This window comes from Malaclemys terrapin, chromosome 11 (genome assembly GCF_027887155.1).
Source record: "Malaclemys terrapin pileata isolate rMalTer1 chromosome 11, rMalTer1.hap1, whole genome shotgun sequence".
Lineage (NCBI taxonomy): Eukaryota > Metazoa > Chordata > Testudines > Emydidae > Malaclemys > Malaclemys terrapin.
In genome coordinates, this window is record NC_071515.1 from 19,019,367 (window position 1) to 19,041,449 (window position 22,083).

The window sequence follows — 22,083 nt, forward strand, 5'->3', positions numbered from 1 at the left end:
CAAAGTTTGCATTTGCTTTCTTAGCTACAACATTGCCTTGGGAGCTCACATTCAGTTAGACCTTAGATAGGTCTAAGGACGGGCTCCTAGTCTGCAGGGCTCATCTTGACAGGCTGCTTTCCCTGTGGAACCCTGCTGGTGCTCTGAGGCTGGGCTCCCAGAACATGGGCTCACAATGTGGCAGTGTCATGATGCAAACACTACTATTTTCCAACGCAGGAAAGGTTCCAGGTTCACTGACGTTTGCACGTAATCAGAACCTGAGCTGCTTTGGGTTGTCTGCTCCCAAATACTACAGCTACCGTATACATAACACACTTTACTTAGAAGAACCTTGTAGGGATTTTGTAGACGCCGGGACTGAGGTGACCTGTCAGAGCTCCATGAGGGTGACTCATACATAACTCCTGTTTTTCACTGCATTTCACTCATCAGCGATGTATGCAAACATCTATTTCTTTCTTTTTTTTAGAACGTATCTGAATTACTCTAGTTTATTTTGCATGCTTGGTGTACTTTGAAATCTGACCGAGTGCCAAAGTGATCGCTTAAAATAACAGCAGGTTATTTGCTGACATAGTGCACTGGGAATTTCCCCAAAGAAAGAAATCCACCTACATATTCATCACTCCCACTTACACACTTATCACTACCCCATCCGCTGGAGAGAGAACATATTGAGTGGGCAGCGCAGCATGAGTGCAATTGTAAATGAGTGATTATAATGGAGTATTGGTGACCAGAGAGACTGAGTACCACCATGTGACCAAACAATAATGCACAGGACAGCTTGATATTAAACTCGGACATGCATGGACACTCAGGGTTAAAGTTGTCCTGCCCACCTGGGAACTTTTATTGCCTCAGCCATTTAAAACCGAGCCATTTCTTTTAAAAAGATTTAGAGGAATGATCTGAAGCCCTACAGTTTACAAGTATTTTGGGCCAATTCACTCTTGCCTTAGTAGGAGCGTGGACCACTCCAGTATTTTAAAAAAGGGAGCACTGGGCAATGTACGGTAGGAACCAGCCTTGTGCTAGCAGAAAAATGGACTATCATAGGCTACTGTAATATTTTCATAAAGGAAAGGCTGGAAATGTACTGCAGAGAGTAATCCTTGCGTTGGCCGGAAATGGACTAACTGACCGACAACAATTATCTTTAGAATCTGTCAATTGCCTTTGTGTTTTTGGTATTTCCTAGGTATGTGTTACAATTATTAAGGAGGTAGTGTGGCCTAGTGGACAGAGCACTGGCCTGGAACTCAGGAGACCTCGGTCCTAGTCCCAGCTCTGCCACCATCCTACGAGGGATGCAAGTCACTTCCCTCCCTGTAAATGGAGATAATGATACTGACTTCCTTTGTAAGCGCTTTGGGATCTATGGATGCCCAGTGCTATGTATGAGCTAGGGATTGTTAGTAGTGGTATCAATTAAGGGCCTGATTCAGGAAAGCAGCCCAGGACAGCAAAGCTTAACGTTAAATAAGTCCTTATGTGTTTTGCTGACTAGAGTTGGGGTAGAGTGTGTGCTTAAGTATTTTCCTGACTCAGAACCAGTGTGAGGTAAGCTAACATAGCAAGCTTTTAAAGGTCATCACAATGCGCACTCTTCTATCTGTCATTTCCATGCACCCATACGCTCAGCTCCATTGTATCTAGACATTGCAACACCTTTGGTCCTCTACTCTGAATGTCGCACGTTACTGGGTGATATCATGTAATCTCTATGGTTCTTTACACATAGACAGGGCCGGCTCCAGGCACCAGCCCACCAAGCTTGTGCTTGGGGCGGCACCTGGAGGGGGGCGGCGCGGTGTGGTGCTCTGGCCGCCAGGGAGAGCGGAGCCCCGGCCGGGCACTCTGCCCTCCTCCCAGGGCTCCGGGCGCCCTCCCCTGCTGTGCTGAAGGTGGCGGGGGGGGGGGGGGGGTGGGCGGCTGGCCGGCCGGAGGCTTTTTTGCCTGGGGTGGCAAAAAAGCCAGAGCCGGCCCTGCACATAGAGTGCAGTACTAGTACAAGGCACACAAGGAGACCACACTGCAGAAATATGTCCCCCAAAGGCCTGTAACAGTGTGTAGCGTATACAGCATATAAAGCAGTGCGCCGGTACTTGCATGCTCTATCAAAAATGCTGTGTCGGAAACTAGAACTTATCTGCCATAAGGAATAAGGGCTCCAACTTTAACATACTTTTAACTAGCCTTTTACTTCCTTTAGTTGTTTATTTCTAGCTCTTTTTTTAAAATAACGGAATAACAACTCAAATGGACGTCATTTTGTTTTGTCATCGTGAAGCAGCCTGTATGGACCCTCCTTGCCATTGCTTTGTTTCCCTTCCCCACTGCAGTGTTGTCTCTATAGATGTGATCGGTTGTTGTGAGGTTGATAGGTCCCAGTGCGAGCGAATGGAAAAACACTTAAACACACGCACCGCAGGAAGGGTTACTATCTCATACGCTTAGTAGCTGTTTTTCTAAATGAAATATCCTCACCATTTCTAAACAATTTTTACCCCCGAACACTAAACACATTTAGTTTACACACAGACTAAATCCCTGCCCAATTTTAAAGGAAAGCCATGTTTTGGATAGAGCTTAACGTAAAAGGGAAAAAGCCCCTAGTATCAGCTTGACTGTCCTGCTTGATATTGTAACTTCTCTACTTTGTATTTAAACCACCTCCCAGGAAGCCCTGGCTTGGGACTAACCTCAGAACTCAGAAAGGTGTGGGGCACGTGACAGTGTATGTCACTATGGACACACCTATACAGCAGCTGGAGGAGTCCTTCCGAGCTTGGATCAACATGCATGCACTAGCTCTGCTCTAGTTAGCATGTTAAAAATAGCCACGTGGCCGTGGTGGCACAGGGAGGTGGCTTGGGCTAGCTGCCCAAGTCTGTACATAGGATGTCAGATGGGGTGGTACTTGGGTGGCTAGCCCTAGCCACCAACTGTGCCGCCCAGCAACACTACTGTTGTTTGCATGGTAGCTCGAGCAGAGCTGGCTTCAGTATGTCACCCAAGCTGGGAATTACACCCGTTAGCTGCTGTGCAGATGTATCTAGAGCAGTGGTTCCCAAACTGGGGTTCGTGTAATGTTACAGGAGGTTCTCAGGAAAAAATTCCCTAATGGCGGACAGAGCTGTCCCTAGGATCCCCAGACAGCACGGGGCCAGCAGCCCAGAGCCCCTGGACTTCCAAGAGCTAAGCAGATCAAAGCAAGCATATCTATCAGACTGAGGAGATTTAAACTTCAAGACTCCTTATAAGAAATGGAAAAGGGAGGTGGATATTTTTTGCTGTTTTTAAAATTAAATAGGCAGGTAGTATTGTTTTTAAAATTATTATGAAGAACAAGTTTAAGCTTTGTTGTAACGTGCGTTGTTTGCCTTTGACTACTCAAGACCTGAATGCTTATGTAGGAGGAACTCTTTGAGTTGGCTTCTTAAATACCTTCATACTGTTTCAAATCTGATACTCCTTGATGAAACATAGGAGCTTTGTCTTATAACAGGCTTATTCAAAGTGATACAAGCTACGGAAGTGAGATCTTGGAAGAGTGTTGCCATTTTCATAATGTAATAAAAATAGTGTAATTATAATTAATAATTAATAGTGTGTAATAAGCATGTCATAAAAACAAATTTTATATTTCCAAGATCAGTGCTTTTATAATTTATACTCAGGTAAAGGAGAAAATCCCTGGAAATATTTATTTTTAGGAGGGGGTTTGCGAGACTTGACATTTTAGTGAAAGGGGTTCACAGGTTGTTAAAGTTTGGAAACCACTGATCTAGAGGGACATTCTCGTGCTCTTGCTGTATGCTACATTCTGAATCCATGCGAACCTCAGGGTCAGTTTGCATTTTCAGTTAAATATAGAAAGAGGGATTTTCACTAAAAAAGAAAAACTAAAGAATGGCGATTCAGAAAAAAAGGTGCAAGGATAAACAGGAGGGGACGAGAGCATGGGGGACATATAGTCATATCCCTCTTTCTTCAGAAAGCTTCCTCCCCTATGGCCTCAACCTGCTCCTATTGAAGTCAATCTCAAGAGTCCCAACCATTTCAATGGTATGGGATCAGGCCTCTAGACAGGGGGTTGGTCATACATTTTACCTAACAGATTGGCACAGGAAGCAATAAGAACAAAGTGGATGTGAGAGATTCAGCGATGATGTCACGCCAGGGCTGACTTTAGCAGGTATGTAGCAAACGAAGACCCCCATCATTAGAGCCTTAAGCCGTTCCACATAGGATCCTGGAAGGCTTCTGATTTTTGCATATCACCAGTGAAAGCTGTGGTGAAATGATGCAGATTGCAGATGTGTCTAATGATGAGCAGATGTACCAACATCTGTATTATGCTACCCAGTGTTAGACTATAGCTTGACTGTCTCCTGCCCTGGTGTGCTCACACACAAACAGTATAATCGGAAACTGCCTCGTCTCCTGAGTCGAGGCGACCAGATACCTAACAGATATTTTGCTCTCACTCCTTCTAACGTACGGAGTAAGCAACAGACTACGCTGCTGGTGTGCCAGTGGTGCTGCTGTGCTGCACTATCTAGGCAACTGGCTGAGTGAAGTGATTCATAATGGAGCCCTTCACTTGCAGGTCACTTGTTCGATGCCATCCAAGGGCGGTGATCAGAGAAAGTTGTTTCCAATCTGATGTCTGGTGTGGAATAAGTTGTCCAGGTGACAAAACAGAACTCTCTAAGTTGGTGCTGCCAGTTGTCATTTCCAGGCGAGAGGCCGAATGTTGAATGCGCGTGGAGACTGACCTACCATCTCACACTGACAGGTGCTACCTGCAGAACAGGGCTGAAGACAGCTCGGCCATGTTTGGTGGCTAGAGCTGCCAAGCCGCCACCTTTCATGAACACTAAAAATGGTGAGGAGAAAAGGAATGAGCTGCTCTACTACCTCTTGATCTTTTCATCTCCCTCCTTGTTGCCTTTTTTTTGGATAATGGGTAATGCCGCTATCCCTCAAACCGGCAGTCACGCCTGTGATTGCTATTGGTGTCTCAAGCCACTAATGGAAGTGCTGTGGCCAAGAGCCAGGATGCTGTCTAGCTTCTGGTCCCTTCCTAGAATCTTTGAGCCTGAGTCTGCTGCCACTTACTCTGGTGTAAATCAGGAAAAGCTGTGCTGAAGTCTTGTAAGTCTGGCAGTGTAAAACCGGTGTCAAGGAGAGCAGACTCTCGCCTCCTCAGTTCACAGCTCAGGAAAAGCAAATGCACCCTTTCAAATGAGAAACAAAATCCAATTATTGATGCTATCTGCCATAGGCACTCCTGGGGGAGCTGCCCTGAAATCAATGGCATTCTCCCAGCAAGGCATGTGGCCCAGTGTGTGTCCAGTCATGCTGCTCACTGAATAATTATTGCACCTTCTGGACCTCTTCTGAGCAATTCTTCATCTAAGTCACACCCTCGATGTGAAGGGGTAGCCCAAGAAGGAAGCAGCCCAGAACTTTCAACAGCACAGCACAACACACAATCTTTTTCTTCTTTAATGCTGTGATTTGTTGCTGCTTCTTTTGTCCTGTCCTACAATGGGTAGAATATTCAGGCAGATGCACACTTACTATTCATGGTGTTTGTTTTGATTGTGCCTAGTACAATGGAGCTGCAGCCTATAAGTGCTTCCATAATACAAATAAAATCATCAGATGCCTTGGCTTCACTTTGGTGTCCAGAGTCACCCATAAAGGCTGATTACCGTGAACATACTTTTCTGGCATAAATATGATCCTTCACAATTAATCATAGAGCAACCAAAAGCTACTGTCAGAATTGCCATACAATGGCACTCTCAGCAAAGAGGCCAAGGACAGAAAATGCCCAGGCAGCTTCAGCCTCCAAGACAGTTAATCTGGTATGTTTCACAGGCAACAAACGCACCAAAGAAACTCACCCACCATGTCCCTACAAATGGAGCTATTTTAAATTAGAGTAAAAACTAAATAAGTACTTATATATTATATACACTGAAACAGCCCCACCACTATACTAGCATTTAAATGAACCTTTCTGGCATATTTTTGAGGGCCGTGTACAGACAGTAGTTCTGCTTCTGATCTCACTTACACTTGTCAACTCCACTTAACTTAGATTTAGATCAACTTGGAATCCTAGCACTTTAAAATTCTATTTGTCCTGCAGGGTGAATTCCATTGAATAACCTTGAGTTCCTGTAAAAAGCGAGCAAACCAAAAAACCCTCCTTCCTTTCCTGAAGGACCAGTGGGATTTTAAGGACCAGCTCTTCAGCTGGTATAAATTGGCTTAGCCAACCAATCAGACCCTGATACCTAAGTTAACTACCTAGTAGTTTTGTAGCTAAGGGTACATCTACACTACAGCGGGGAGTCGATTTAAGATACGCAAATTCAGCTACGTGAATAGCGTAGCTGAATTCGACGTATCGCAGCCGACTTACCCCGTTGTGAGGACGGCGGCAAAATCGACTTCTGCCGCTTTTTGTCGGCGGCGCTTACTCCCACCTCCGCTGGTGGAGTTAGAGCGCCGATTCGGGGATCGATTGTCGCGTCCCGATGGGACGCGATAAATCGATCCCCGAGAGGTCGATTTCTACCCACCGATTCAGGCGGGTAGTATAGACCAGACCTAAGATAGTTTTATGTATTAGAACTTAACCACTTGCTTTAAATCACCTGTGTTCTTTGATGCTACAGGAGAGTGAGATGCTTTTCCTCAAGCATATACACGGGTGCCTTGTGTGACCAGCCGCTATACTACTCATACTACAGGACTGATACTGAAGCTGAGACCTGAACGCCATGAACCTATTGCAGTTATTGTCCAACGGCCAGATCTACACTAGCGAACTAGGTTGGTTTAACTGTGTTGGTTGGAGTTTGAAAAAATCCACCTCCCTGAGTGCCGTAGTGACGCCGACCAAAGTCCCTGAGTAGACAGCGCTAGGCTGATGGAAGAATTTGCCTGGTGATGTAGCTACCACCTCTGGGGGAAGTGGATTACCTGCACTGATGGGAGTCGCCCCTTGGCGTAGGTAGTGTCTACACTGAAGCACTACTGTAGTGTTTAAAGTGTAAGCAAAGCCCTGCGTCACTAACACAAGCCCCTCAAGTCTTCCTTCAATCACACAATGGCTGACTGTATTTCTTTATCTGTCAGCATGCTCAGGGTACGTCTCCATGGGTAGAGCGCCGGGTTACATCCACAAAGGTGTGCTTATGATGACAAAGATACTCACAATCACTTTGTGTATATAACTGCGGAGGCTGCCGCTGGGTCTTCTGCCTATTGCACAATAGATATGACCTGCTTCCATTCTTTGCTCTAAAGGAGGGGAATGCTGCATATTGGAACGCTGATCCTTCACTAGTCAGCTGGCCCTGCCCAGGAAAGCTCTACCACAGAGGGAGTCAATTATTTTTTGTCAAGGGCCAAATTTCCTGGTCAAGGTGTGGGAAAGGTCTAGATTCCAGAGAAAATAATAAAAAAAAACCCCAACACTAATGATAAGTAAATAAAAAGAGTGCAGAGTCCATTCAGAAGTCTCTGGCGGGCTGGATTTGGCTGCCTATTGACCATCCCTGCTCTACAGTTTTGAGATTGCTTTCTAGGGATGAACTCTGTGCTTCGTATTTATTGCTAAAGAGAGTTTACTGGAATTGCACGTACGCTTTGTTTTTTGCAATCATGTGCTAATTTTGGCTGTTTGTGCACGACATGCTCCCCATCCAGCCTGTATGTGCTCCTGTTTGAATCTTGGTTGATTTGTGTGTGAAGTGTATAAGGCGCAATTAACCCCCGAACTACCCCTCCCTTTTCATTTGTTTACTTAAAAGATTTTTGCTCATAGTGAGACCATCAGACATTTTCTCGCCCGCTCTCTGTTTTGTGCATGTTTGTTTTGCATTTTGCTTGGATGGTCACTGAAGTGTACAAAATGCAAATTACGAGTGTTGGAGCTCCAGTGAGCTGCACAATTAAAGCAAAAAAAAAAAAAAAAAAAAAAAGGTCTACAGCTCTTCGGCTATGCTTATATTTGTACAGCACAGCAAGAGGACAAAATTTGAACTCTGAATTCTTTGATTTTGGCCTAAAATCCAAGTAAATCCAGGAAGTGCCACTGCAAAGCTATATGAATGTCAGACTAAAGCTTAATGCCGAAGAAAAATAAATATATACATAAATGTTCTCTTTAGAAAAAAATAGAACTGGCGTCAAAATAGATTTAAAATCAGAGGCCTAGTTGCTGGCTCTTCTGAGACAGCGTAAGATGCACAGGCCAACATAAAGCCCAGGACAAGGAGAAATACTACACCAGAGGCATCTGTATTAATCCTAGGGCTTTCTCCAGTGCAGCTGGGCCCCTGCTTCCCAATGTGGGTAGACAGACCCGCGTTAGCTCGGCTGGAGCTAGAGCGCTAAGCAGGGCCGGCTCCAGGGTTTTTGCCGCCCCAAGCGGCGGAAAAAAAAAAAAAAAAGCCGCGATCGCGATTCGCAGCAGCGCCACCACACCGCTTTCTTCTTCGGCGGCAGGTCATTCCCTCCGAGAGGGACCGAGGGACCCGCCGCCGAAGAGCCCGACGTGCCGCCCCTTCCCCTTGGTCTCCCCAAGCACGTGCTTGCTCAGCTGGTGCCTGGAGCCGGCCCTGGCGCTAAGAACAGAAGAATGGCTTCAGCGGCTCAGGCTAGTCACCCACATACGTACCGAGGGTCTCTGGGCTTGGGTAATTAGCCCAAGCTGCCCTGGTCATGCTATTTTTTAGCTGCTGGCTTAATCAGAGTGAGAGTATCTACGGCTACCTGAGCTGGAAATTCCTTCTCCCAGCTGCAGCCTAGATGTACCCTAAACCCAAGGGCTGCTGAGCGCCTCTTCTTTTGTACTGGGGCGGCTCTCCTGAGCCATCACCCTGCTATGCCGGCTACATTGCTATTTTTAGCAAGCTAGCTCGAGCAGAGGTACATCTCTGTGAGCTGAGACTCACTCCCCCTCCCGCCCCACCTGCCTGCAGCTCCAATAAGCTGCACTGAAAGCAACTGTGCTGTGTTGACTAACGCTAGCTGAGGCTCTGGCCCTCACTTCCTATTTTAGCTTTGGTTTATAACCATTACATGACAGAGTCCTTTAACTACAAAACTTTACCCCTCACGCCCAGAGCCATCTGCACAGTAGCCATCGGCCTCTTTTGGTGCTTTGAGCACAAAAGGCAGGGGGGCCGAGGTCCTCGGTTGGTGTAAAATGGCGCAATTCAACTGGTGTTACTGGAGTGGTGCCCACAGACCCCAGCAAGGGTCTGGCCCACGCTGCCTTGACCATTTAATTCTAAACACTGTGCCAGTCCATGTGACAAACTCCTGGCAACGGTGAACAAACCGCTGCCACTTTTCTGTACAGCTGACATTCAGAGGAGCAGAAAGGTTTTTAAAAAAAACCGTTGCAATTTTTTTAAATTTTATATTGTGTGTATCTCATGTAGGGACTAAGTGCACAATTTAGTTGAGCTAGCCAGCTTCCCCTGGGGCACTATGAAATTATAGGTCCCAGGATTACCATCCCGAGAAATTCCATATAATCACATGTAGCAATTTAGCACTTAAGTAACTTTAGCAAAATCCCCAAACAATCATGTGTTGGCTCAGCTGTCCCAAACTCCTAATCCTAGGAATGGTACAAGAGAGTCTAAAAGCCACTGTTAAGGACCTGATCCTGAGGATAGGGGGGTCAGATTCTCAGCTGATTATAATCTTGGCACACCTACAGTGACTTCATGTACACCAGCTGGGGATCTGGCCATGAGGTTTTTGTTAGTGACTTGAATGGAAGCATAATCAAGCTTTGAGTTGCTAAAGGAAAGAGCCCTACAACTCTGAAGGGAACGTGTAATGAAACGTCAGTTTGCCCAATGTTGTTCTCATAAACAAACAAAGAAACCCTTCCCAGATGTTTGTATAAAAATATTATCCTTTTATTACATTCCACACAATACATCTTTAAAGAGTTTCAAATTTCCACAAGTTATTTTCACACACAGGCAACTGCGCGATGCTGGGGATGTCACAGTTCTAGGAGGAGGAGAATCGGGAGTAAAAATCTTTTAAGTGATTTTTGTTGTTGTCGTCTTTGGTGATTTTTATTTTTAAGATTGGCCCTCAAATCCTCCTCTCACGTACACCAAAGCACCCTCCCTAACGTCAGCAGGCTTGCCTTGCTGTAGCCGAGAGGAAAATTTTACACAGGGATGTCGTACCAACTTCGGAAATATTACTAGAGGCTTCCCTACCCGATTGAAACTGTAGGTTTGATCTGAAAACGCAGCAACAGTCTTTCAATATTTTATGTCCATTATTATCTCTGATAACTTAGCATTGGGGATTTCATAGCAGAAGTGATATGTTCGATCCTGCTAGTGCTACATAATGAAGATGCTCACTAATAAATGACTTCCATGCTGGAAGAAGCTCTCCTAGGGCTCACGTGGTACTGAACGTATCCTGAGAGGTGATGGATGCCCCTGAGTGCCTCCTGACTTCAATGGGAGTTGAAGGCACTTAGTCCTCTGGCCCCCAGGCTTGCAATCCCAGATATGTGTTTACTCTGCACATCTCTCTCTTTCTAGATGCATCCACCACCACATGCGCTCAATGCGGAGAATCGGTTTTAGACGTTGTGCACTTTAAAAACTATCTCCCTACCAAAGCAGCACTGTGTGATGTTACCAGCTAAGCGGGCATCTCCGAAATCGGCAGAGTAAACTGCCGCGTGCACTGAAGCATGCTACTGACTAAGGCTGGGAAGGAGAGAACAAGAGTGACATCCCCATGGACGTGCACCATTGGGGATTGGCTAAGACTCTAGCAGCCTTGGTCTCTGTCGTGATACGTGCCAAGCCTGCATGTGTAGGACATACTTTCCTGATCTGACAGAATGAGCAAGACTGCAAACAGTTAGTAGAACTGTTATCTTTTTTTCTGGGGGCAGGGGGCAGAAAGGGTGGCTGGAGGTCTTAATGGGGGGAATCTGATCACTTGCCACAACCGAACATGAAAAAGCCTGAACTTTGTTCCATGGAGGTGCATTCTGCACAAATAGATCAGACTTAATGATTCAAACCACCTTTGCGTGTCATCGCTTGGTAATTTATATAAGGCATTTTCACTGCATTACTTCAGAGCCAATCAATAGGTGGAGGCTTATCTTGGTTTCCATTATTTCTCCTTAGTTAAAGATGCAGCAATATCTGGATTGCACCAGGCCTGCCTGCTAGTGCTTTGTTTGCTAGATGTTACTGATGCTCTAAGAAGCAGAACATTAGCAAATGCAAAACTAATTGACATTCTAGAAAGTCAATTAGCCATTTTATGATCCAGCAGCTACGAACTTGGGCAGAGAAAACAGAAGGTAAATTAGACTCGTCTTTTGTAAATTTCTAGTAAAATGACAAGGAAGAGGATTCCCACTTCCCCTGCAAAAAGATAAACACAAAAACATCAGCATCCGGAGTGAGGTTCCTTAAAAAATAAATAAACCTCAGATTCAAGAAACTACAGTATTTAACATCCACCTTAGATTTGCTTTAAGTCTACACATTACTCCAAGGCTGGGTTTAACAAATATAAACTAAACATTCTTTATGAGCTTCTCTGTTATAAGGCAACTTGAAATAGCTTCACTTCTGGACAGGGATGGGGTGGGAGGTGGTTTCCGCTACCAAACAATGGCTGTGTTATCATGCTGGCTGAAGAAATAATAAGACAGGTCTTAATTTTGAATGGCTATGAACCTCTCTGGATTCTTCCCACCATCCAAGGGGGTCTTTTGGACTGTCCAGCATGGCCTGTTCTTTTCATTATGCACCCGCTGACATTACGGTATGAAATATAAACCCAGCCAAAGCTAGATAAGGCAACAAAAAGCATTGTTTTCTTCCCCAAGTAAACAAATCAGTCTATTTATCGCAAATGGTATCCCAGGCCTTCCAGAGGGATAACGCATTCCCTGTGTAAGCAGAAGCAATACAAGCAAGTTAAAAAGGGGCCTCTTGTAAATATACATTCAGTCAGTCAGCCTCACGCACTCCCATGCACACGTACATACATATATTTATACAGACACACGCACGCACACCAGCTTCTCGACTTGCCATCAAGGTTCCTTGCAGGTTGCCTACTGGGAGAATCAGTCTTTGAAAACAATAAAGAGGAGCGTTCCCTCTCAAAGTGACATGGGCGGGATCTCTCGTCTGGCGCTCCAAGCTGCAGCATTAGTTTAGAGGTTGTAAAAGAACAGGAAGGGCTGGGAAGGTAGGGGACAGGGACAGAGATGTCTAGAGGTCACACAGACGCTAGGTGAGGAGAAAAGTGCAAAAATCGAGGCAACGTATCTGAATTTTTGTTTTTGTTTGTTTTGTTCTTGCTCCTGTTCGGCTCTCAGCAGCGCGAGCTGTGGTCTTGCTCTAGTTTTATTGTTAAGGTGGGCTCCACTGCCAAAGGGGCCCCGTTGGTATAGTGGGAGGTTTTGTAGGTGATGGCGTAATCACTCTTCTTGGCCGCATAGCGGAACCGGTGGTAGTGGAGCACAAGGGCCAGCGCGACGGAGACCAGCACCAGAACAGCACCTCCGGCGGCCATAACGTAATACCAGTAGGCTGGGATGGGCTGCACTGACACCGTGTCCACTGTGGGCTCGCTCCCTGGCAGAAGGGTGCCCCCTGGTGGAGAGACATAGAAGAGTGTTGCTAGGTGGGATGCATGCAGACTAATAAAAAGAAACACACATGCTTTCAAGAGTACAGCGCAGCATTAAGTGAGGTTATGTGACCCAGCTCCAGATACAAAACTTCCTCTTTGGGAGAAACACAATTTGGGTGTTTGATGAGCAGACATATTAAAGCAGATTATTAATTAGCCAACCTGGACTTAAATACAAATTCCAGCACTTTTGATATGAACAAAATCCAGGATTTTTTTTTTATTTTTTGGGGGGGGAGGGGGAGACCTTCCCCGAATCAGCTTGGTCTTGTCTCCACATGACAGTTGTGTCAGGCAATGACAAAACGTCACCGTTTTAACTGGAGGTAGAGTTTTATAGCAAAGCAATAAGGAAGTCGCAGTAGAATGCCGGGAAAGAAATCAGAGGGAGAAATATTCTTCATTGTTAAGGGAAAAACCGTGAAAAAGATCTCTCACCCAGAGTGCCTTAGACACCTATACAGAGATGGGACCATGATGATCGTCTAGCAAGCCAGGGATGCACAATCCACGCTGATGAAAACTAAACTACTGTCAGCCACCTGTGTCGCTGAATTCAGGCTTGGTTAAGTGTCTCCCTGTTCCGCCATGTTTAACCCTTTTTGTGCCAGCACATATCTCACACAAAAAAGGAAGGTGGGGGGAGGCATGTATCGTTTTGTGGCCGAGCTATTTGTTTTAAAGGTCATGTCCAGACAATACGGCATACATACGAATTCTGTTTTACTGCCAGACCCCGCGCACATACGTCCTCCAACAGACTCAGAAGATGCTAAGTGGTATGTTTAGACTAAAACCCACCTATCTCACTAAAGCAGGGCGGCACTAATGCTCACGCAACTATTACTCAGACTGCTCAAATGTTGCTTTTGGAGACAAGTCCTATCTAATTGGGGATGCACTTTTGGAATTTATTGATTGGCTGGTCCATGGGCGAGAGTCTCTGAGGAAACTTTCCAGATCACTTGTTCTGTTGTTGAACAAAGACATTTTAGTATTTCTCTGGAGGCAGCCTGACGCTCCTCTCATTTTGCTATCGTTTCTGCAATAGAAGGACTCTTCCCACACAGACGGAGTTGCCAGGAGCGTCTTAAAGTGGATAGTTTGTGGGCTTCTGTGAATTGGTGTCAACTTATTATTCAGCTCACTGATAATAACTGCTGCTTGGCAACCAACTCTGTTCTGTGTCTGTTTTCAGTGCATGCGCAGAAGATTCCAAGGGGAAAACGAAATACTGAATGATGAGTCCTGCTATGCACACAGCAAGGATGTTTCCCATAACAGTCCCCACCTCCCCCAGGTGTCCTACGAGATGGAGGTGGTGATCTATGTGGTAGGTCTGCAGAGTTTTGTTTTGCTGTAGCCTACATAGGAGATCAGTTGCTTCTTAGTCACAAAAAGTGATGGGAGTGAAAAACAGGGATCAAAACTACATTCAGAGAGCTTGGTAAAGATTGATAGGGTACATCCTGCTTCTTCGGCGCAGGAGATTGGAAACGACCCACACGTTTGTAATTCCAGGCAAGAAAGAGTCTCCTTTCTCAGAAGAAATGTACGTTCCTCCCATGATACACACACTGTCTCAACCATCATTAACTGGCCTCTGTCTCAGCAGAGAGGCCATTTACTGGATGGTAACAGAAGGATGAACTCTCCTTTCACCCTCCCCCAGAGGCAGTCTCTCCAGAATAGAGTGGAGGGACATGGGGGGGCGGGGGGGACAGCATGGGAGAAGCCTGTAGTGTGGCTGCCCATGCTGCACCTATTCTGGGCATAAGCAGAGATGCCAAGGATGTCTGACCTACGTGACGTTGGGCAAGTCATTGAGCCTCTCTGTGCCTCAGTTCCCCATCTGTACAATCAGAGCTGTCCCTAGCTATTTTGGTGCCCCATGCAGCCCCCCCGTGGGGGGGCTGTGTGGGGCCCTAGGCCTCCGTGGGGAGTAACGGGGGGAAGGAGGGAGGCTGGCCCCAGGCCTCTGTGGGGAATGGGGGATGGCCACTTCCTGCGGGAAGTGGAGTGACCCAGCCCCAGCCTGTTCTGCTCCCCTGGCTCCCAGGCTCGGGGGGGAGGGGGAACCGCCCCCCAGCACTCACCAGCGGCGCGGCTGGGAGCCAGGGAACCAGAGCAGGCTGGTGCCGGGTCGCTCCACTTACCGGTGAGTGCAGGCCCGACAGCTTCTGGAGTCCTCAGGGGAGTGGGGACGGAGCAGGAGTGGGAAGAGGTGGGGCTGGGGCGGAGCAGGGGCGGGGGCCCCGGGGAATTGCCGGAGCAGGGGCTGGAGCAGCACGCAGCTGCGCAGGGCACCAGGAAATTTGGTGCCCCTGGTGCCCTACACAGCTGCGTACTTTGCATATGGGTAAGGACGGCCTTGTGTACAATGGGGATAACAGCACTGCCCTAGCTCCTAAGTGAGGATAAATACATCACAGATTGTGATGTGCTCAGATGCTATGATAGTGGGGGGCCATGAAAGACAAGGAAAGAAAAGCACAACATGACTAGGAGCTACAATAATACACATGCTAAATAATAAAACACCATTTGACTATCGTCCTCCTGGCCACTCTCCCTGAGCCAGTTCCTGAGGGGTGAGTAGTGGTGGTGGTGCCAGTCTTGACTCTCCAAGACTCCTGGATGGGGTTGGCCAATCTGCCCCTTCTCCCCACATACCTGGCTATAAGGGGCCCTGGGCGCTGTTGTCACCTCACGCCACTGCAGGGGCTCCTTGCTCCTTCCCATAGTTGCTACCATGAGGGAGCCTGGTTTGCTCCCTATCAAATATTTGGAGGGGGGTCCTAAAATCCCCCCACCCCAGTTTTTTGTCTTTAAATAGACCCATATTAGGTTATTTCTGACACGCAAAGGTAGGGGCACAGATGCTCTGCACACCGCTGTAGCTAGCACAGTTCTGCGCCCCATGTGGGCACATGTGGCTATCCGATGGCAGTGTGTTGTCGTTGATAGGCGGTGTGCAAAGTGTGAGGGGATGCGTAAGAGGAGATTACTGACTACACTGAGCTAAACGGAAGTGCACACAAGTGCCGACGGAAAAAAATTCCAAATGAGAATGTTTATTTAATGTTCTTGTAGAAAAACTGCCTTATTTCAAGCTGGCTGGTGCGCTGAGAAGAGAGTTTACAATGTGGTCATAAAACAATACCCAAGTAATAAACTGCTGATCTCTTTGGGGAGGGTGTAAAAGTACAAACTGTCCTGCAAAATGACAAACGATGCAAATATCTCCACTAGATCTCTGCTTGCCGCCCAGGCAGCACAGGAATGGAAACGTACAGACGTTTTAATTATGGCTGTTTGGCGCTAACTGGCACTTCAAGGCCCAGATTCTCAGCTGGTGTGTACCAGCATAGCACTATTGAAGTGGGAGGAGTGAGGCCTACTCACACCAGCTGAGGATCTGGCCCCAAATACCTTAAATTCATGCCCTGGCTGGAAAAGAGAGTAGTCGTCTCTTCTCCGTTCCCAAAGGCTTGCTGCTTTCTTCTCTTTAAAATCAAGGATTGCGCTTTATTTAGGTGAAGGCTGCGGAAGTGTGTGAAAGAAACTTGCCTTCCCTCTGCCAAATGGACCTGGACAGTTATTTAATTTTAAATGACGGGGGCTTTGCCAGAGCTCTGTGAGGGTATATAATATACCAGCGAGTCTCAGAGATAACCAGTTACTGTTTCCAAAAGCAAATCCACTTAGCTGAGCCCTAACAAATTTACGTATGTCTAATCACCATCCTTGCTTGCTCAAAAACACCTACTCTTAATCTGACAGCTAGATGGGGCATGAGAAGTAGCAATACAACAGCTGCCTCTCAAACACTGAAGGCTCAATTCTGGGTGCAAAGGCCAGTAGTACATAGCCTGGATAACAATATGATGTGCTTACATAACACTTTCCATTGAAGAGAGCTTTACAAACAATTAACTTCGCCTCACATAGCTACTCTGAGCTACGACCCCAGGTACATCATGGAATTTACCATCGAATTTGCTCCTGGCCACAGAAATCATGCCCAGAATCTCAACGTTCATTCAAAGAAAGTTTTGTCCCTTTATGCTTGCAGACATAATCTTAAAATGTGAACAGTGTAAACCAAGATAGCAATGCCTGCCTGAGTCTGCAGAGAGTCTGAAACAATTGCGTCGAGAGGTGTGAACTGAACCATTCACCTCAGTCAGGGCCCAGTGGACTCTGCAATTCCATATCTGTGGAATTTGGCATTTTCCTAAGATCCTCTGAAGTCCAGCAGTTTTGCTGGAGAATTTGCCATTTTGTTGCAGCCACGCACCTGATTTTGAGTCTGTCTCCCCACCCTTCTGGAACCTGCCTCTTGCTCTCCAGATTTCTCCACAAGAGGGCATTTATTGGAATTCATGTTCTGCACTGTACCATGCAACTGGGCAGCAGGGGGTTGGGAAGCAGAGCGGGAGGCCATCTTATAGCCAGGCAAAGGGGAGCCAGAAGCGTAGGCTGGCAAGCTAGGCGGCCTGGAGAACAAACAGTACAGCCACCAGGACCTTGGGAGCCAGGGTAATGAGCTGCTGAAGATAGGTATAAGCGTCCCCTTCCCTGGCACACATGAGGGGGAAAGGAGGTGCTGAGCCTGGCTGCTGAAGAATTCTGTGGGAGCTAAACCTCTTGGGAGAGTACAGAGAAAGAACCCATCCTTGAAAACTATTGTCCATGAATTTCACAGTCGTGAGCATCTTCAGGTCTGAGCCAGTGCATATGTGGGGATTGAGGAGAGGGGAACAAAAGGGTGATCAGTTAATGTCACAGTGAATTTTAGGGGTTGTGGCTGCAGAGTTTGGTCTCCCTGTGAAATGGAGTCCAGGGGGCCCTGACTACCAGACATGAATTCATTATCCTATGCATTTATTTGAGAAGCACACTGAGGCATAGAGAGGTTAACGCCCAGGGCTGTACATTAGGTGGGGCCAGAAATGTGAAGAGAAACTAGAAGTCCTGACCCCAGCAGCCACAAAACTAGGTTAGCTCTTATTCCCCCAAGTAGAGGGGGATCCCGGATGGTATAGGGCCTGTGCAGTCAACTCTATACCACTCCTTCCCAGCCCCACTGGTGCAGCTGGCATGATTGGGGGAAGGGGCGAGAGAGAGTGTGACTAGAGCACCATTGGACTCCAAAGATACCTAGCTCCTTCGAGGCTAAGGCCCAGTGCAACTTAGAGCAACCCGTACGCTACTCTAACTTGCTCCAGAAACTGAGCCAGGCCAGGGCCAGCTCAGAACTGGGAGGGCATAAAGATGGCTTCAAGCCACCTCTGCTCTACTCCAGCCCAATCCCAAGGATCTAGCACCAGGTCTCTTGCTTTAATTACTACATCACACTGGCCCAAGGTAGGCTGAGGAGATAGCAGAGGTCTGGAAAGTCAATTTAGCAACTCAGCTAGTTAAGGAATCCCACTCATTTGTCTTTAAGCATTAACAAAACCAACTTCTAGCATTAAATGTAGTTCTTCCTTATGCTGTCGACTGCTAAAAATAGCTGCCAGTCATTCAGTACATGCATACAGTACACCGATGTTATCTGCTCTGTTTTTATTGGCTCTTTGTTTTCTGGAAGTTTATTTTATATATAGAAAAGTGCTCTGCTAAGATTAAAAAAACCCATCCTCTTAACTGCATCACTCTTCTGGTCGCCCTTACGTTCTCCCACATATCCCACGCTCTCTCCTTTCTTTCATTCATTAGAGCCCTAGTTCTAAAAAAAACACCTTTCTGTTTCCGTCAGGTTTGTGTGCACTTTGTGTTATGCATGACTTGGGATGCATATCATTGTAAGTCTGATTCAGACCACAGGCTCTGGGACATTTTGTGTGTGTGCAACGTGTGCTGATGTTCACCCTTGTGCTGTCTACGCACTACCACCCCACCCTCCCAGCCACACAGCAATTTCAGGATTTAACATTAAAACCAAAGATTTAGTTAGGTAAGAACAAAAATCATAAAGGACAAAAGTAGAAAATAATATGTCTAGAACCCCTAAGTCTGTGGCCCTGTGCCACAACCATGTCACAGATACACAATCCTCTTAGAAATCACTGAAAAATATGCCAATATGGACTATTAACATGGCAGTGTTTTTCATAGATTCTAAGGCCAGAAAGGGCCATTCTGACTATCTAGTCTGACCTCCTGTATAACACTGGCCATAGTATTTCAACCAAATGACTCCAGCATCAAGCCCATACCTGCTGGTTGACCTAGAGTTAGACAGACATCCATTTTTAATGATGGAGAATCTACCACCATCAGGTGATGGAGAATCTACCAGCTGAAAATAAAGGGGCCATTTTTAAATAGGCAGAATGCCTTTTAAAACTAAGGAGTCCTGCTTTTCCTTTTTTGGAGTTTGACAACCTACACATTCACTCCTGGAGAGGTAGTCAGCCTTAGACACTGAAAAAGAGATGAAAAATCTTCCCCAAAAGAGGACAGCTCACATTTTTTCAGTGTAGAAAACAGCATCCCTGCTGAACCAGAAACATGTTTAATGAGCAGGCACTATATCTGAATTCCGCTTCCTTTTGTTTTACTCTGTAGGTTTTATCAAAGAGAAGAATCCCATTTGCTATTCTTTAGACTAGCATTACGCTATTAAATGCACCATTTCACCTTGTTTCCCTTTTATTGAATGTCAACTTCCAAACTCCTGGTGGCAGTTGTTCTTCCAATTCTACCGCCTAATTTCCTTCTCCTTGCAAGCAGGCCTGCTGTCACTGTACCTCACTAATAGCTTTGGCATCTGTACGCTGGAAAGCACCCATCTTCATGCTAAAATAAATCACTGCCACCCCTTTTACTCTTAATTCACTACCAATTTTTTTGGTTAAATCTGTTGGTGGTTTCTCTTTGCTCCTGGGTCCTACATTTAAGCTTTATTGCGCCTCACTGGGCATTGCAAAGCAGAGCACTTTATCTGGTCTTATTTGTCTTGATTATGGGTTTCTGAACTTTAATTAGACATGAGGTAGCAAAGCCTGCTCTGCTATCCTTTCCCCTCCCCTCCCCTCCCCAAAGAGTGCATAGGCTAGTGCCATCTGCTGATGGGAAGGCATATTGCACATTTACAGTTTCTCTTGTCTCGTAACAGCACACATTATTTTCATATGCACGCACACGGATTAAAAATAAAAATAAAAACCAAAAATGAAATCATGCCATCAGAGAAATTACTCAAATAAGTGCCATTTTACCTGGAATGTAGAAGTTCTCACCTGGGAAAGCTGTGATGGGTTCTGCAAAGGGAAAATAATATTCTGATTTTAGTAAGGAGAATGTTTAAAACAAACAGAAGATCACATCGGATGCGTCCCTAGTTACTTATCAGTGACATCTCCTCAGGCCCGACATTGGTATCTGTGACCCCTGTGACTAAATGGCGAGCCCTAATCCAATGGTTCCCAAACTATAGCTCAGTGGTTTGAGCATTGGCCTGCTAAACCCAGGGTTGTGAGTTCAATCCTTGAGGGGGCCATTTAGGGATCTGGGGCAAAATCAGTACTTGGTCCTGCTAGTGAAGGCAGGGGGCTGGACTTGATGACCTTTCAAGGTCCCTTCCAGTTCTAGGAGATGGGATATCTCCATTAATTTAATTTAACTGTATATAAATTCCTGGGTGGGGCCCAAAATCATACACCAGCGTCCTTCTCCTCCTCCGCTGCGTTCTTCTGGCCATGTTAGGAGGCACTCACCACCTGCAGCTACACTGCCCCGGCACTGCAGCCCTAATCCTGGGCTGGGGTCGAGGAGAGGCCCAGGGTGGGGTGGAGGAGGAAGGTTTTGGAGAGCAAGCCTGCCCTGCACCCACCTGGCAGTAGCAGCTCTTGCCCACGGGATTGGGCCCAGCTCCCCATACTGGGTGTTGTGACCTGGCCTGCTGGGTCGCAGCGCCACTCAGTTTTGGCCTGCTGAAGCAGGACAGGAGCTGAGGCTGTGGGGTGAGTGCGGGTGGGCTTGCTCTCCAAACCACTTGTCCAGGCCTCCTCCACACTGGGCCCCACAAGCCACTGTCTGGGACAGGGTTACCACCTGGCCAGAATTTGACTGGTCTGGCTGTTTTTTTATGGATTTGCCAGTTGCCAGAAAAATAATGTAATCTGCCAGGTTTTTTTTAATGTGGGTCTAAAGATTTGCATTATTATCACAATACACTGGGATAGCTGACGTTAAAAGTTTCTGTGTCCAGCTAAAGATGCTGCAGTATTCCCACTTCCGCAGTTTAAGTGATAACAGATCAAAATTGTTGAAAATACAGCAGCTGTCTGCCCACCAACACGCAAGCGCGTGTGTTAGAGAGGGTTTGAGTCATGAGATATGCGAGACATATGGATGATATATGGACGATCAAGGCAATGGTGCAAGTGATCCTACTACACGCACGGAAAAAAAAAAGTTTGAATCAGAAACTGCACATTCAGTGACAATGGGCTAAACTAAACAGACTACAAAGATTGGCTTGCAAAATGTGCTGATAAAACAAATGCCCATTTGTTATCAATGACGTTATCAATCATTACCTCTCTATCTAGATACTATAAGTGGCTGTTGAAGGGGGTGTTGTGGAGTTACCTTGTTGTTGGGGTTGTGGTAGGCTTGCCTTGGCGGGCCAGGGGGGGATAGGGGTTTTTTTGCATTTAAAAGGTGGTAACCCTATCTAGGAAACACTGCGATAACTCACAGGAACCCCTCAATGGAAGCAGGGGTGTGGATTTCACAATATTGCAGAGGCCCCTCTTCCATAGACTTATAGACTTTAAGGCCAGAAGAGACCATCATGATCATCTCGTCTCACCTCCTGCACATTGCAGGCCACAGAACCTCACCCACCCACTCCTGAAATCAACCCCTCATGTCTGGCTGAGTTACTGAAGTCCTCAAATCATGGTTTAAAGACTTCAAGTTACAGAGAATCCACCATTTACAGTAGTTTAAACCTGCAAATGACTTGGTCATGCTGCAGGGGAAGGCAAAAAAAACCAACCTCAGGGTCTCTGCCAATCTGACCTGGAGCAAAATTCCTTCCCAACCCCAAATATGGTGATCAGTTAGACCCCAAGCATGTAGGCAAGATCTACCAGGCAGATACCTGGGAAAGAATTCTCTGTAGTAACTCAGAGCCCTCCCATCTAGTGTCCCGTCTCCAGCCATTGGGAATTTTTGCTACTGGCCATTACCCATGGGCCACATGCCATCATAGGCAGTCTGAGATTGGCCTGAGCTAAAAAGTTGGATTTAGATCCAGACTTCAGGGTACAATATGCCCCAAGTTCAGAAGTGTTTGAATTCAGGGATTCA

The 22,083-nt window shown here is 46.4% G+C and overlaps 1 protein-coding gene and 1 long non-coding RNA gene across 5 annotated transcripts in view; one reads left to right on the forward strand and one right to left on the reverse strand.

Moving 5' to 3' along the window:
* Nucleotides 1–22,083, forward strand: part of LOC128845762 (uncharacterized) — a 62,324-nt gene that overhangs the window by 13,844 nt on the left and 26,397 nt on the right. Inside the window, exon 2 of the long non-coding RNA XR_008446719.1 lies at nt 13,952–14,086. This is a non-coding gene — a long non-coding RNA (uncharacterized LOC128845762). The remainder of the gene's footprint in view (nt 1–13,951; nt 14,087–22,083) is intronic.
* NRP2 (neuropilin 2) overlaps nt 1–22,083 on the reverse strand; it is a 124,203-nt gene that overhangs the window by 10,528 nt on the left and 91,592 nt on the right. Inside the window, exons 15-16 of one of the 4 annotated variants that reach the window (XM_054044751.1) lie at nt 20,004–20,024; nt 9,932–12,713 (exon numbers count right to left, since the gene is read on the reverse strand). In XM_054044751.1, the coding sequence (XP_053900726.1) occupies nt 12,433–12,713; nt 20,004–20,024 (302 nt within the window). In that variant the 3' untranslated portion in view covers nt 9,932–12,432. Of the gene's footprint in view, nt 1–9,931; nt 12,714–19,982; nt 20,025–22,083 lie in introns of those variants that run through there. The other 3 variants (XM_054044750.1, XM_054044749.1, XM_054044748.1) reach the window with 3 other exon arrangements.